The sequence below is a fragment of the Carassius auratus genome, chromosome 32 (genome assembly GCF_003368295.1).
Source record: "Carassius auratus strain Wakin chromosome 32, ASM336829v1, whole genome shotgun sequence".
Lineage (NCBI taxonomy): Eukaryota > Metazoa > Chordata > Actinopteri > Cypriniformes > Cyprinidae > Carassius > Carassius auratus.
The window spans coordinates 3319850-3336473 of record NC_039274.1 but is presented as its reverse complement, the minus strand read 5'-3'; the positions used below and the strand labels follow the sequence as shown (position 1 = coordinate 3336473).

The 16624-nt window shown below is 39.3% G+C and overlaps 1 protein-coding gene across 8 annotated transcripts in view; it reads left to right on the top strand.

Moving 5' to 3' along the window:
- Nucleotides 1–10539, top strand: part of LOC113051357 (CREB-regulated transcription coactivator 3-like) — a 42727-nt gene extending 32188 nt beyond the window's left edge. For 5 of the 8 annotated variants that reach the window (XM_026215023.1, XM_026215022.1, XM_026215021.1 and 2 more), the window contains 9 exons: nt 317–355; nt 695–780; nt 2933–2982; nt 3087–3304; nt 4019–4284; nt 5285–5575; nt 5700–5783; nt 5866–6091; nt 6960–10539. In XM_026215023.1, coding sequence (XP_026070808.1) covers nt 317–355; nt 695–780; nt 2933–2982; nt 3087–3304; nt 4019–4284; nt 5285–5575; nt 5700–5783; nt 5866–6091; nt 6960–7165 — 1466 coding nt within the window. In that variant the 3' untranslated portion in view covers nt 7166–10539. The remainder of the gene's footprint in view (nt 1–316; nt 356–694; nt 781–2932; nt 2983–3086; nt 3305–4018; nt 4285–5284; nt 5576–5699; nt 5784–5865; nt 6092–6959) is intronic. The other 3 variants (XM_026215025.1, XM_026215028.1, XM_026215024.1) reach the window with 2 other exon arrangements.
- Nucleotides 10540–16624: the final 6085 nt, after the last annotated feature.

Genomic DNA, 16624 nt, shown 5'->3' with positions numbered 1-16624 from the left:
CAACCCCAAACTTTTCAAGAGTAGTGAATGAAGGAAAGCATATGTCCTGGTTTGAGCCGTGCCTTGGCGATTTGCTTCGATTCTGCTGTCCTAATCATTTTGAGAGTATGTTGTTCTGAGTTATTTCTTAATACCATGAATAATAGTATCAGGGAATATTTCAATCATATGATTCGATACTACATTTATTGTTCTAATGTCTTCATCGCTGTTGTTGTCATTACTTGCATAAAATATGAAAATATGGTACATGTGTGAGTGCGAAATGATGAACTGCTCTTTGATCTAATTGGCCTTTCTCTTTGTGGTCGTGCAGCCAGCATGAATGAAGCAGAGGTGGACAGTTCTAGAGACGGTAAGTGTGTTGTCATGCTTGTTTACTCTCTATCATGTGTTCAGTGAACCAAAAAAAAAAGATTCACCCCTTTAATGACAGTACTACGCTGTGGTTTGCTGAGGGTTGATGGATGGTGTTGGTGTTGTGGAACAGTTGGTGTCCTCTGCTGGCGGTCCAACTCAGATTACATGTCTCTCAAATAGTTCACCATAAGATAACTTAATAAATCTAGCTTTTTTTGTTTTTTTTGTTGAGTTGTAGGATACAGATTGAGTATTTACTTTCACTCTTTTTTTTTGACAAAATGAAATTTAAGCGATCATTATTTAATGAGGTAATGTCTTTTTTCCTCGGCAGTGTTCTCATTTCCTGCTGTCCCTAATGAGGAGAATCTGCTCGGAGTGAATAAGCCACTGCCAAAACAGTTATGGGAGGCCAAAAAGGTGAGTGCATGAGGGCAAGTAACAACACAGTTTGGTCGTGAAATCATAATCGTATCAAGATATCAGATGTGTAACTGTATGAAGGCAGCCTAATAATCCTCTTACTTAAAATGTTATTTGAAAAACGAATGTTGTGCGTGGATGAGTGATTTATGTTAAACACTGCAACATTCCCTAAGCCAATTGTTTTGATTTCATGGCGACTTTAACCCTTTCGAGTCGATTAACGCATATATGCGTTTTGAGTCATTTTCACCTGATAACCCCGAAAAGAACTTAAATTACACTCTCAGTTTTAATCGTACAGATAAGAGCAATACATCAATCGAATCTGTAAAGGGTCTAGTTTTTTTTGGATACAGACATAATAACAAAAAACCTTTGTGCACTTATAAAATAAAGATAACAAACAAGGTGCGCTGTCTACAGTCTTTGTCTCCGCTGATCGTCATGTACAAACATTTCATTAAAATGAACTGTAACTCCGTGAATACTCAACGAAGAGACATGAGAGAGATATCTATAGAAAGCCTGGAATGTCTAGTTTTAAACTAAACAAGTGCTGCCGAAAACAAATATTCTGAGATAAAGTAATCCATATGAAAACAACGCAATGTCTGTTTTTCATATCTCCGCTCATTATATCTAATGTGACCACGCCCCCGCGCTGAACGCGCTATTCAGATTCAAACTGAAGCGCGCGGCTTGAATACGCCCACACAGAAGAAAAAGCAGCCAGACTATTCTTCAAGTTTTTATTTTATTTTACTGTTTGCTTCGCGATGAGAGGACTAAGACATAATTCACCCCAAAAAGATGTGATGTGGTTGAGGATTTGAGAAATGGATTTCCTCAGAAAAAAGAATGAAGCACTTTATTCAGCAGAGATCATAAACATGAGTAAGTCTCTTTTTATTTATTTGTACTAGTTTTCACATAACGTGTAAACATTTTACTAGTTAGACTTTTTCCAAATACTTTTTCCAAACTATAATTCCTGACTAAATGTATAATCAAGCGAAACATTATGAAGTTTCAATAACAATATACAATACTATACCATTCAAAAGCTTGATGTATATAATATAAATGTGACAAATAGAGATAACTCTAACAAATGTAAAAACAATGCAGTTCTTTCGATTTATTCCCCCTAAAAAAACCTGAAAAATATTATCAGCTCTTTTCAACATTAATAATAATAATAATGATGATGATGATGATGATGATAATAAATGGGGTTTATTTGGTAGAAAATAAGATTGTTAAAAGGATTTCTGAAGGATTGTGTGACTAGAGAAAGGATGCCAAAAAATTTGAAAGTCAACTTTGATTGTCCCTAATAAACTGTTTAACTGCTCCCCCAAGTGGATATTAAATTATGTTGTGGGATAATTAAATATATTCTTAATAAACTACAAACATAAAATTATATATATTTATTTTGTTCTCACATTCTTTCTTGTAAGTCCTCCCTCAGAGTGGCACAGTTGAATGAGAGGCTCATTATGCAGCTCATTATGCAGGCCTTTGTCTTCTCAGGTGTAAATCACAATGATATTCATGATAGTTGACGCCTACTCGCATATGACTTTTACCAACAAAAAGTGTTTTAGAAAATTTAAATCAATATATTGTTTTCTGTGAGTGAGTAAACAAGATGATTTTCACATCATTCAGAAAGAAAAATTCTAGGCTACAAGCTCCAGTTCTCAACTTTTCCGGCAACCAATTTTATGTATGTGTTTTATTGCCTTATTCAAGTGATTTAACATTTTTAGTTTTTCACTAACCATGCATAACATTTTTTTTCTCAAAAATACAATCATGTACATGAATGCATTTCACATATTATTATAGCCCAGTTTGTGCTGATTACAGTGATATTAGACTTTACCCATTTAGATATTTATAAGAAACTGAAAAAAGCACAAATGTCAGGGCATAACAAAACTTCTCAAGGCCCCAAAAATACCCTTAGACTCCAGAGGGTTAACAGAATCTTTGTGCTGTTGATTACATTGTAAGTGTTATTAGTATAATGACCTTTGGTCTTACTAGCTACAATACTATTTGATTGTCTGTAGATAGCAGTTCGCAAAATGTATCTCTTTGAGTGTGGATCTATCATGCGTATGTTGCCTGGTTGCAGGTGCAGTCTCTATCCTCCCGGCCAAAGTCCTGCGAAGTGCCTGGAATTAAGTAAGTCGAGATAAATTTGTGTGCATGTTGATTGATTGGTTGCTTACTAGGTATTAGTCGTACATTTAAACATGCTGAAATTGTCCGTCTCTGTTTCTCTGCAGTATATTCCCTTCTCCAGAGCAGAATGCAGGTTTGTCTCACTACCAGGGCACTTTAAACACTGGCGGGTCTCTGCCTGACCTCAGTAACCTGCACTTCCCCTCTCCGCTGCCCACTCCTCTGGACCCCGACGAGGCTGGATATCCCAACCTGAGCGGAGGCAGCAGCACCGGCAACCTCCCCGCAGCCATGATGCATCTGGGCATCGGAAACTCACAAGGTCAGTGGGTTTGCTTAATACCGCATAAACAGACACTGCACTGGATTTCACACATGCGTAATCTCCTTCTCGCACAGTCTAAGAATAAAAAGAGCTTTTGTTTGCGACCGAATCGTTATTCAAGGAGGTTCGTTTGCTGTTAAAGCATCTCCTGGCTTCAGAAGAGTCGGGCTGAACACTCCGGTCTTTGTTTAACGGCACACTGTAGGCTTAAACTGTAGGCGCTTTCTGGGGTATGAATGCCATGTGTTTTCGAAAGGGCCACGTCCATGCAGAAGACCACAGCTCTCCTCCTCTATCTTCGCCCCTTTTTTAAATCCATCCGCCATCTGATCGCTCTCTTTGACTTCCATTCTCTTGAGCTTTATTCTTTCCATTCGCTCTCATGTCTGGGAACAGGGTGTGCCGGGATGTTTCTGCCTGCCCCGTTTCAGCTGTGCTGCTATCTGATTGGCCGATCCCCAGAGACACAGCCGACCTTTAACCCCTGAATTGGCTGCTCATAAACCGCTCTTTTCTCTCTCGTTCTCGCTGGTCCAGTAACCTGCAGACAATTGCTCAGTGTCTTTTCTGAGGAGTGGACATCAGGACAGGAGCTGGCCTGCACGCAGTGACTCCTAAAGCAATTATTGGCTCATCTCGGTTTCATTAAGGCAGTTCGAGATGCCCTTTTAACCCCTGAAGCTGATTATGTCATGTTTGTTGTCCTCTTAGGGCTGTCATCCTCTCTAAGCAACCCTTCCATCCAGGCGTCCCTCACCAACTCTCAGCTACACTCATCTCTCAGCAATCCATCGATCCACACGTCTCTGCGTCTCTCCTCGCTGTCCAACCCTCCTCCGACGGGCATGGCGAGTTCACCCAGGAGACGGCCGGCCCCCATTAGTCCCCTGACACTCTCTCCGGGGGGCGATCAGAGGCGAAGCCTGGGCAAGCAGCTTTCCCCGACAATGTCACCCTCTCTCTCTCCGATCACACAGGTAAAAAAAAAAAAAAAAGTGCTCATTAAAAGTGCTCTTCATGATTATGTTCTTAAGCTCTTCTGTAGCATCTTTACTCAATCCTCATCCAGAAAATCACCGGCTTCTTGTATTAAACTGCTTACTGGGGTCCAGAGTGTGTCTAACGTGGTTAGTCTTTTCAGGAGTACGAATAAAAAAGGAAAAATTATGCTCTACAGTTTTCTGCTGTGAATGCTGAACGGCGAACAATCAAATGTGTGGTGATACATCTCTACCGATTGAACCACACAGCACAGTCCAATTATAAACATGGCATGAGTGAATAGCAAAGGGTCTTTGGATGGCTGCCCACTGATCAGTTTTGACCTTGCAAGGGTTTATAACAGATTTCTGTGTTAAATGTAATTGGTTGCACTCAGCAACACTGTTCAAATTGGTCTGGACTTTGTGGCACAACCATTTGAATTCAACACAGAATTGTTTGCCAAAAAAGGTTATATATTCGTTTTATACTCACTCATGTCATTCCATTCCAAAATAAATGTTTTGTAACCTACCGAAATCAGATGCTTCCCTGTATAATATTACAGCAGCCACAGAGAAATCAAGACTGAAATCATATGAATTCAAGAGCTTGGGAATCTTGGGAATCTAAATGTAGTCTAATCGAAGTAGGAATTCTGTGTCAACACCCAGCCCCAGTTATTAATTTTGAAGGAGCTCTTTTCCAAACAATGGCTGTTCATAATTACCAAAAGTAGTGGTCCCTATGACCCGTGTAGTGTTTTATAAAATCCTACATCATCATTTTTGTGAGGAGCAGAATACCACACCAGGTGCAATTAACCATCTATTAAACTTGATGCCATCATTCTCATGGTTTTCAAAAAAGTAGTAACTTTTACTCATTTTGTGCCGCTGGTTTATTGTTCATGCCTGCCAAGAACAGGGTGTTCTGTAGTGTACCTTAGCTAAGCTCCCAGTCAAATGATTTTTATAACTTGCCCATTCCCATTAGGGTGTTGCCTTGGACACCAGAAACTTGCCGATGGAGCCGCCCCCTCCCTACCCCCTTTACCAGCAAACCCAGCAGTCCATGCAGCAGCATCAGCAGCAGCAGCAGCATCAGCAGCAGCAGCATCAGCAGCAGCAGCCTCCTCCCCAGTCCCATCCGTCTATGCAGCAGAGCTCCCAGCATCCAGGGGTGCAGCAGCGACAAACAGGTGGCCAACAGCAGCAGCAGCAGCAGCAGCAGCACCAGCCTGTGTCCCCGCTGCAGAGCGTCCCGCTCGACTTTAATTCCAGCGCTGTGAGTTCCCATTGAAATATTAGTTGAAACGGCGATCTCAGGAGAATAACTAATATTCAGCCGTTACAGATGCTGGTTATTCTCGTCTGAATAGGAAATCACTGAATCTTGTTTTTGCTTTCAGCACAACAGCATGGGGGGATTTTTTAATGATCCCTTTATGGAGCTGCAGTTTTCTGGACGTCAGTCCAAGTGTTCGTCCTATCAGGTAAAGATACGATCTCTGATTCCTAACTTGGTCATGTTTTGTCTTCTAAACGGTGTAACATATGTTGTGTGTGTTTAAACAGCAGGATCAATATAATATGTTGGAGAATGTGATGAGCTCTGTGGCTGGAGGATTTGACCCTTCCTCCAACCTCTACTACTCCCAGGCTGCCCTCATGGGCTTGGGCGGCAGCCATGGAAACCTGCAAGACCACCTTCAGATGAGGTCCAATACGCTCTACTCTAATTGTGGAGGAGGAGTGCCCAACATCATCCTCACAGGTTGGGATGAGCAGACAGCAGGTCGTTGTGAGTCATTAGGAGAATTTACCCTCTTTGGTTTTCATCCTTGTGCCCTGCTTTCAAAGCACAAACTCTGATTCTTAACACAAGTGTCACTCATGGACTCTTGTTTTATATAACTGCCAATAGAATGTAAATGGCAAAAACAAGGAAATGTCTCGTTCACAAGAAATGCTAGTTGACTATCACCTAGTCGTCCACCAGCTGACTACTGTGTGTTTCATATTATTATGTTAAGTGACATACAAGTAGGATTTCAGTAAAACAAAGATTCAGAGTTTTGTTTTAATAGCAAGTGTTTGTTTTATTCCTCATATTTTTTAGATGACTGGTATCAGTCGCAGGCAGGTTTGGTAAATAGTTTGCCTGGTCTTAAGTAAATGGTGAACCTACTTAAAGAGGTTTTTCCATGTTATTAAAGTAGTCAAGTTTCTCATGAAGTATGTGGAGGAAGAAATATCTTTCTGAAGATGGAAAGCATGAAATAGTGCAACGTCTTGCAAAACGCATGAAAATGACTAATATTTTGATTTATAAGTTATAAAAACTGTCAAAATATTCGTGAGTGAATCAGAACATAGAATAACTCGATCAGATAAAGGCTTATTAGGAAAGGTTTCTGTCAAATGAATTAATTGTATTAAAAGGGCAGCTGTAAAAAGGCATTTGAGCAGCATGCAGGTATTTGAAGCTTCTGCTGTCTCTGGACTCTCAAGAACCTCTCCATTTATATAGGTGGATTTTTTAAGGCTGATTACTTGACTAGGCATATAGGGAACCTACATATCTTATTTTATTAAAGAAGTATTTCATCTCTTCTTTCACATCTCATGTACTACTCGCTCACAGTTCTGCTGTTTTTGTTCTCTCTCAGACGACTCCAATCCCAGCCTCTCTAAGGACATCAGCAGCATGTTGTCTGCGGTCCCAGAGTGTTTGGACTCGGAGGGAGTTTTTCCACTGGAGGATGAACTACGTATTGAGCCTCTCAGTCTGGATGGACTTAGCATGCTCAGTGACCCTGATATGGTCCTCCCTGACCCCTCAGTAGAGGACAGCTTTCGCAGCGACAGACTCTGAAGAGCCACATTCATACATACAAGTCCACGGACGTGTCGACTGAAGCACAGAACCTATAGCACTCAGATTCCTATAAACATAAAAATACCTTTACATTTTTTTTAAACACAGAGCGCATGCATAAACACTACATGCTGATATAAAGTGAATCATCATGTTCGCATGAGTCACCCCAGACGCCGTCTCTCAGTGGCCGCCATTGCTCAGCATGCTCCATCTGCCTCCCAAGACACCGATCATCCCTCAACAGATGTGTGAAACCAATCTGGATGCTTCACACGTGCTTCGACAAACAAATAAACATGCACGAGCACATGAACCTGCCGCGCGTCTAGTGACAATCACGACACAAAGCCATAGCAATGCCAAACCGACGGTTTGATCAGGCTTTTGCATTGTTGGTCTGATTCAAAGCCATGCAACCAAAACAAAATGAATGTGCTTGTTTTACACATTGCTTTTGGATGTTATCGGAAAGGTCACACCAGCTTTCAGTAACATTTCGGTAGCAGCAAAAGGATGGGACCGTCCTGAATGTGGAGACGGTGCGAAGATGTCAATATGACGTGTTATGGAACAGAAGTAGTCGACAGCCGGCCTAATACCAGCCCATATTGATGCACCAAATGCTGTGATATGAGACACCAGCAGGATGGGTTGAGCCTTCCCCTCTCGCCACACCACCCGATCTCTGTTTTAATACCGAAACCCCAGAACATGTTCGGGGTAATGAACCATCTGCCTCGGGCTACTGAGTATCAACGGTCTCTGGTGTCACTGCCTGAAGTTTAGAGCACGCGCTAAGCAAACCGCATGATAATCAGCGATTACATTGAGCCAAAGCCACTCATACACGCCTCAGGCTGTGAAACCCCAGTCCCTCCTTCAGAATGTGGCCAGTCCCCTTTATTCAGATGACAGGAGATGAGAATTCAGTGAATTATACCTCTCTTCCTGCACAGTCTACAGCCTACTATAAAGAGGGGGGGGGGGGGTGTAGAAGATGTGTATAGAGCATTATTTAGCATATTTTTGGTATAAAAAGAAAAACTATAAAAGAGAGCTTTGCCACTTATATATATATATATATATATGCCTCACAATTTTCTGACTAGAATGTATTTTTAAACAGAAAAAGGGCAAACTGTTTACAAAGATAAAGTTTAAGAACTACGAATTGTGAGTAGGCGCTGAAATTTGTATGATTTTGGTATAAATCTAAAAGAAAGAAAAAAAAAAAAAAACATTTGTATGCGGCTGTTATTGATCCAGTCCATAGTTTGCGACTAGAAGCTTTGGCTATGCAGAACTTTAGCACAGGGCTGTCTCAGACGGCCGGAACAATCTAGACCATAAAAAGGAACTGTTTTACTTGTATATTTACTATATTTCTTTATACCGACTTGTAATGCAGCTTCTGATATGTCAGTTGTATTTGTACTGTTCATGTTCTCTCTCTTTGAACTGTCGTTTGTGGACGTCTTTGGTGAACGTCTGTTGTGATGGTATTTCTCACCGTTGTTCAGCATGGGCCCTCTCTCTGCAGCTCCGATCCTTGGGAGGGATTTTTAAGAGAAAAAAAAAAAACACTTTGGGATTTTAAAAATGTTTTAAAAGGTGTGATTTGTGGACTTGGGACATAATTATCATTGTTATTGCTCGTGTTGAAGTTCGTACTGATCTGAACTAAATTGATCTGTTGGTTTTAAGCAGTAGTTTTTCTTTCTGCGATGATGCAGGCTCTTGCCTTCTCAGCATGTTATGCATGTGAGGACTTTGAAATGAATGCAATATATTTTGTGAATTACCAGATTCAAATGACCAAATATTTTGAGTTGAAGAAAGATGTCTAAATATAGTTCAGGAATGTTTTTTTTTCACCATATCGTGAGTCATTTTATGCCCATCTCTTGCCTCTTGACTGCCAGATCTGGGCAAAAAACTGTTCTCTGTTCCCTCTTCTATTTGTGTTTATCTGTGTAGCTTTCTATTCCACTTCCAGAGGTTGGTGATAGAAAGCAATAACAACGTTATCTGTGTGCCATGTCCACAATTTTATTTTATTTTTTTATGTATTTTTGCATTCATCCAGGTCATTACAGAGTTTTGAGTTCAAAACCATCTTGTTGTCAAATCAGTCAAGTTACTTGTACTACAAATCTTCCTCTTTTTTTTTTTTTTTTTTTTTTTGTGCATTTTTCATTTTGGTCCAAGTAGGCGAGAAGAGAGGATGATTGACACAGGTGTGGTGACATTAGCTAAATTTTGTGGGTAAAAAAAGGTCCATTGTCTTGTTTTCTGAAAAAATTCCGAATTGCATAGATTTCTGTTGAAATGACTGGATTCACCCCATGAAAATTAGCCGAACAACGTAAATATAGACCCCTTGATCTAATATTTGATAAATCTGGTCCCCCGTGTACCAAAGGTAGAACCAGATTTTTTTTGTTTCGTTTCGTTTTGTAACATTGTTCTTTTGGTGTGGTGTATTTTAAGAGAACATACTGTTCAAGAGCGGTGAAAACAGAAGTTGCTGGGCTGTTGAGCGTGTTTTGCTGCATCCTGTTTCTGCAACAAAAAAATATTTATATAACAAACCTCTTTTTATCATCTCCCTCATTGTGTCATCCTCTCAGTTAACTTTGAAATGTTTCATGAATATTAGCAGTGGGATCATATTGTATAGTCTTCGGTGGTTTCATTGGGTCTGCTGGTTTGTTTCTGCCTCAGATGACATGAGAGAGTCTGTTCCCATCATTCATTCTCTCTCTCCGGAAGGAGTTTTTGTCTTCTCCTGCCTTTTTCTTGTCATTTACCATTTGTTAACCCTCTGGATGTACGGTGATGCTCTTTTTAACCCCCCTTCTGTATTTCCAGGCCCTGTGCTCTAATGGCAAAAAAAGGTGTTTATTGGCTTTTTTTAATGTAGTCTTCATAACAAGATATTAGTTATGTTTCTTGTGTTTATAGAAGGAATTCTTTTTTTCTTTGTTTTTGTCTTTTTTTTATGTCACCTTTTAAAAAATGTACAGTTCTATTATTTAAAAATATATATTTTCTTGTCCACTAGTGTTACTTCCTTGTTTTTTTGTAATATGCCATATAAAAATCTTTCTTTTTGTGATATTACAGTTTTACTAAACCAGTGGTTTTCAATCCCAAACCTAGGGCGCCACAGCACTTCCTTATTTAACACGCGTGATCGAGATCATTAGCAGAGATCCATGCGAGATGTACAAAATACACAGTGCTGAGTCCCCAGAACCCAGACTGAAAACCTCTGTATTACACCACAAGGTGTTTGGTTTGTGAAGTATATTATAGTGCTTTCCTTTGATTTAACATAAACGAATAAAACTCTTTACTGGCTCAGACATCTGCTGTGGATTTTCATTTCTGTGATATTAACTCTTTGGTGTCAGCCGTTTTCTCTCCACTTGTCTTTTTTATGCTCAACCACTAGATGGAGGCAGTAAGACACTTGTGCCATTTAAGGCAATGATGCAGAAAAATGACTTAAAAGAAACAAAAAAATAAAAACGCTATGCTAATATGCTAATAATTAAAAAATATAGTTCACCCAAAAATTTAAATTGTGCCCCCCATGTCATTACAAACTTGTATGTACACAAGATATGATATTTTGAAAAGTATTAGTACAGAAGAAAGAGTGGTTCAGGTTTGGAAGGACATGAGGAGGAACAAATGATTGCAGATTTGTGTGGTACAGGATACGCAGCACTCTTTTGTAAGACAATGAAGGTTTGAATTCCTGTGCGTCCAGATGAAATCTCATCTGCTTTGACTTCGCTGATCAGCTAGCCTCTGGGATCTGGTAATACATAGCATGACACCATTATATATTATCTAGTGCTTGTACAAACCAAAGTGGGCTGGTGTTGTATAGATGTTTTTATAACGTGTGAACAGTCTGTCTGATTCTAATGAAGCAAAACGTGAAACGTGCCTCAAATATGTGGAGAGATGCCCTGGCAAGCCTTTCATTACTGCGATGCCTTACGATAATGGATTTTAAAACCCAGGTAGAACAGTAATAACATGTTGGACAGCAGTGAGAGGAAGGGCATGATAAGAGCCTGCGAATCTCTCTCACCGCTGGAATTCACATTAACTCTCACAAGGCCAGCTATCGCTCCCTCCTCCCCTGTTTCCTGACGCCAAGCCGAATTTTCTTTCACTTTTTGTGTCTTAATTAAAAGAGTCCGGATACTGTGGTCAGAGCAGATCTCGCTCATTGCCTTTTCATAGGTTGTGACTGTTTTCTGTGTGCTACACCACACTTTCCTTTTTTGATTCCCACCTGGCAGGCCACGTTGTTAATTGAACACTCGTCTGATGACTAAACTTCAGTTTCAGGACAATGTCTAAAGCCGACAACAGTTTGACATCGAATACTGACGGTAGCTGATGTTGATATTTTGCTGATTTTACATATTTTATGTACATAGCCAACAGTGTGTCCAACGCTGGAGTCCAAAGTCTTTCTCCTTACCTTATTGTGACACCCAGTACGTGTTGGGCTCTTCCCATACATTTTTGCTTTTGACTGTATAAGGAATCTCCAGAGAAGTTTTATACAGCTCAGTCCTTTAAGTTCTTTCTGCTATCTACATCCAGGATGCTTTTTATCGTGTCTACATTCTAGAGCTTAATTATCTTAATTGCAGTTAGATAAATACCTAATCTATTCTAATCTCGAGCAGGGAGTGAGAGAATTATAATATTGAGAAAAATTTTATTTTCATTATTTTTCCCTTGCGTGTCCCTTCTTAGTTTAATGAATGGTTCAATTAAGTTATTTTGATATTATTTAGGGAGGATGCCAGCAACTCCTTGTCCTGGAGAGGAGACTTGTGACCCCTGATTGCAGCTGAATGTGATGACCACCACAAACACATCAGTTCAATGTGTTCTGATTGATGAAATCTAAACCGCTTTAAATCACCCATTCAAAGGAACCAGACTATTTTCTTTCTTACTAATTCTTAGATTTTGTTTTTGTAGATAACCGCTCGCACCTCAACCCTCACTGGGCTTGTTAAATCAGTTCAAACCCTGGAGCTTGTCTTACTTTATACTCACTAATTGCTTTGCCTCATTCGGCACGTAGCTTTCAGCTCTCTGCTGATTTGTTTTAATTCTCACTGCATTTCAAACTTTAAGGTTGACTGTGTTCTCCACTCAGGTACTAGCTTTTTTTCTTCAGATCTCCATACTCTCATGCAGGAGTCACATGTTTCTTTTGTACAGTCATGTCTGATAATTGTTGATAAATTTTGCCGTCACAACTTCCTCATTATGTTTCTAATTTGTAACACTGTTCAATCCAGTTAAATGTGATGTGGATATAGTGTCTCACATGAAAGTAACGCACTCTCTGGTTTGAAACAAGACCAACTGACACCATCAAGTTATTAACTACTGCAAATGACAACTTCAGAATTAATACTACTGTAATATTAATGTTTATCTTTTTGCTATGCTGACAGTTTTGAGCATTGTAATGGATTATTTATTCTCAGTAAAAACGTTAATATACAGGTAAGTTTATAATAAATTATCATTTCAACTCAAAACAGTATTTCATTTCCCCGTATATATTAAGTTGGTAAAAAGCCATGTAATAGGCAGGAAATGGGCAGTCAAGACAGTTGTTATTGCAAAATAAACGTGACGAGGTGAACAGAAACCCAACGTATAGCGGATCTCGTACATATTGTTAATTTGTGATTGACTTGAGTGAATCAATGTGCTCTGTGTTGCATTGTTGTCATTATTCAGCTTCAAAGTCACTTCACTGCATCACTTACCTAAAGGAGGTTTGATCATGGCTAATTATTCAGTCAGGCTGGGCTAATTTTGAACTTGTTGCAGGTCCTGTAAAATCTTTTTTTCCTGATTAATGTCTCGTTCTTCTTAGAAGTCTGGAAAGTAAGCAAGCAAGAGCTGATTTACGTCCACTTCCCCGACAGACTACAGGTTCGTCATTCATTTGCCACCCAGTATTATAAACAAAGGGGTGAGTGACTTTTCCCCAGTTCATTCAGAAACCATGTGTGTGGACATGACTGCTCTTTTTCCGGCTTCTGTTTCATTCTCAAAAGTATCCCCAAAAAATCAACACACAGCTACAACAGCAAGTCCATTAATAATTTTTAATTCAAACCGCGACACATAAATGCATCCAGCTGCTTCTGGGTTCTTGTATTACAATAGATTGGCTTAGTGGTAACAGAAATAGCCAACACTGATGTAGGATCAGCTAACTTAATACTAAATTTAACTGATGTTTATGGGAAATAAATTCAATTGAAAGATGTTACTTTCCTAAGATAATCAATCCAGTTATCGGTTAAAGAATTTTACTTTTACTTTTTTGGTTTGCTAAAATCTTTATTTGTAGGAAGTTCAGTTAATTTCATTCTACCATTGTTACATGTTATGACAAAATAGGCCGATTTAACCCATGACAGCCAACCGAACTGACTGACATGCTAACAGAGGATCATCTCTCACAAACGTGTCTATGGACACAGACACACACTCACAAACTTCCCTAAGCACTTATTTTCTGTGCAGTCTCAACCTCCACTAAAGTGTGTTCCACTTGACTGAGGGACCCATAATACAGTATGTATACTTCATGCAGCTCCATATAACACAACGCAACATGATTGTGATGATACAGCAGATCACAACAATTTTACATCATCTCACATAACTATATGAATTATTTTGAGATATAACTGCTTAATACTTGTTGCTACCTCAAGCTGACTGTTATACAGTCATAGTTAGGGATGGAGCTGAACTCTACAGTAAAGCGGACGTGAAGGCCAGAGTTGAGAACCCCTGGCTTATTGTATAATTATTATTATTTTTATTTTTTTTGTAAATGTAATTTAAATTATTTTCTCCAATATCCCAAGCATTCTTGATCAAGGGCTTAGGACATTCCAGTTCAACCAAGTGTAAGGATTCTGCCAGTAGTGGGTGCTTGTGCAACATAAACAATGACATGTGAATAAGGCCCATGCATGAGGCAAAATAGACCAATCAGCTTGTGCTCTGTATGGAACAATGTGATTGCTAGAAGATTATGGAGCCATCAGCATGTGCCATCTAGCGTTTAATGACAGAAATAGATCTTTATCGATCACACATCAAACATGAAATGAAAGCATGGACAGAGAACCAATAGTCATTTGAGTACTGTCACTGTGGGCATCACTGAGAGGAAATATGTATTTAATGGCTACAAGGGAAATTCCCTTTCAGTGTTGTCAATGACATTTGATAGTTATTTAATCATTGTTTTTTAATTCATTTATTTTTGCCTCCCACACTCTTTTTCTGTAATGGTGTTTGTGCAGATTTCAGGTTAAGATGGGAAAAAAAAACCCTCTCACACATCTGCTGCCCTCTGGGCTTTCACACTGTGAGATTATTCCAGCTACTAAGCAGCTGTTCTATATTTTAACCTTTAGCTGATGATCCTCCGAGATTTCATTCCAAATCACTCAGCTGTTTACATCGTGATGAGCAGAGCCTCGTATGAAATACCTCCTGGCTTAGAATAGTGGACGTGTTTGTTAATTTTCCTATTAAACTCAATTCAAGCCAGAACATTGTGTGGGAAAAGTGCTCTCTGAGCTAAAACGTCATGTAACGATCTGTCAACACACAATTAGTGGATTTGTGTTCCTCACTACTAGGAATGAAGCAAAGTTTGTAAAGCTATGCAATCCTCCAGAGACTTGTTATCATCACGTGTGCTATCTAGCTCACAAGGACTATCCCAAAACAGCCCTCATCATGCAGTCATTCCACTCACATACTGCACACAGGGAATGGATTCATTCACACTGTGGGATACATCAATACTGCCGCTAATAAACAGCGTGCAAGTTGAAGGCTAGTCAGGTTGGCAAGGCAACTTTGCACTTGCTGAATGAAGACGAGTTGTGTACAGATCAAGAGAGAATGTGTAAACTAGCTGCTGTTTGTATATCATACACAGCAAGCATGTATATTGTTGAATGTTATGCTTTTATATGGAGTGATTTATATGTGTAGATGTCTCTTCATTAGACTTTTGTACTCAGTAAATAAGCTCCATTGTGTGTGGTTGTAAGCTAGGAATGTATTACTGAATGAAATTTGGACATACTACAACCCCCTTATTGTTTTTTTGACTTAAGAGTGCGCCGCATTACTGGCATTCACAACTCCTGTACCGTGGCCTCGTGGGATAGATAGTAAAGTGTCCTGTTCAGAATAGGTCACTGGGTACTTTTTGCCTATTGTTTTTTGAATACTGGATTTGGGCATACTACTCCTATCACATGCTGTTTTTTACCTACAGTATCATGTAGGGAAATATGCAGCCATAGTCACTTGTTTGTTCCTGAATGAATCAGTATTTTAAACTAATGGGTACATTTTGCAGTGACTCACTTTTTGCCACCTACAGGTGTTATGACTTAACCTGCAGAAAGACAATATGATCCCACTCATATACTTTAAATTGCTTCAGATGGTGGTGCACCGTGTCAAGGATTCTGTTGGCAAAAAAGTTGAGTAAGCTGTGTCGGGTTTACAAGGATTACACACATGCATGGAACTCAGAACTCTGTCATTACCAGTATTTTTATTCCTTTGTATTATGGTTGGTTACTAAATAATTTTAGTTTTTCTGATTGACCAGTCAAGTGGTTATTGACGGAGTTATACATCTCTGACCTGAAGAAATAAAGAATGAATAAAAATATGAAAGTATACAAGTGAAGGTCAGCAAACCTGAAGATGCACTTTGGTCTGTTCAGTGCAGCATCCACTGGGACTGCTTGTCCAAACTGCTACACATTCAGTTTTCAAGAAACATTTTGTTGAGCAATCGCACAAATCTCCATCATATCAAGGAATGTTTATATTTTCAAACTGAAATCTATGCTTGAATGCAATACATGGCTATCTATTTAAAAATCCTGACTGAGATCTGTAATTTGTAATTTGCTTTAGTAAAAACGAAAAACCCCAAAATTAATCATTATCATTTAGAAATTTGGACATGTTTCGAACAACTTCAGGATGAGGACATGGAGACAACATTTTTTGGTTGAATTATTCCTTTGGCTGTGAATCAGAGGTTGACTTTGTTCATTGAGGAGCACAAAGATGTGATACACTTGCTAAAGACATTTCTCTGCAAGCTGAAACTTGCCATTCGAGGCTCCTGGGCACTTTATGATCATGCTAAAGTGCTTAGTAGAGTAGCATCACTTTCTTTTTTGTTTTGTTTTTTAAATCAAAGTACCTAGAGACAAGAGACATAACAATGCCTGGGCCTGTGGTTATATGTGATGATCCATTGCAGCTGATAGGAGTTATTTTAGGGTCTGTGTCCATGGTCATGATTGGAGTCTGTAGAAGAGCTCA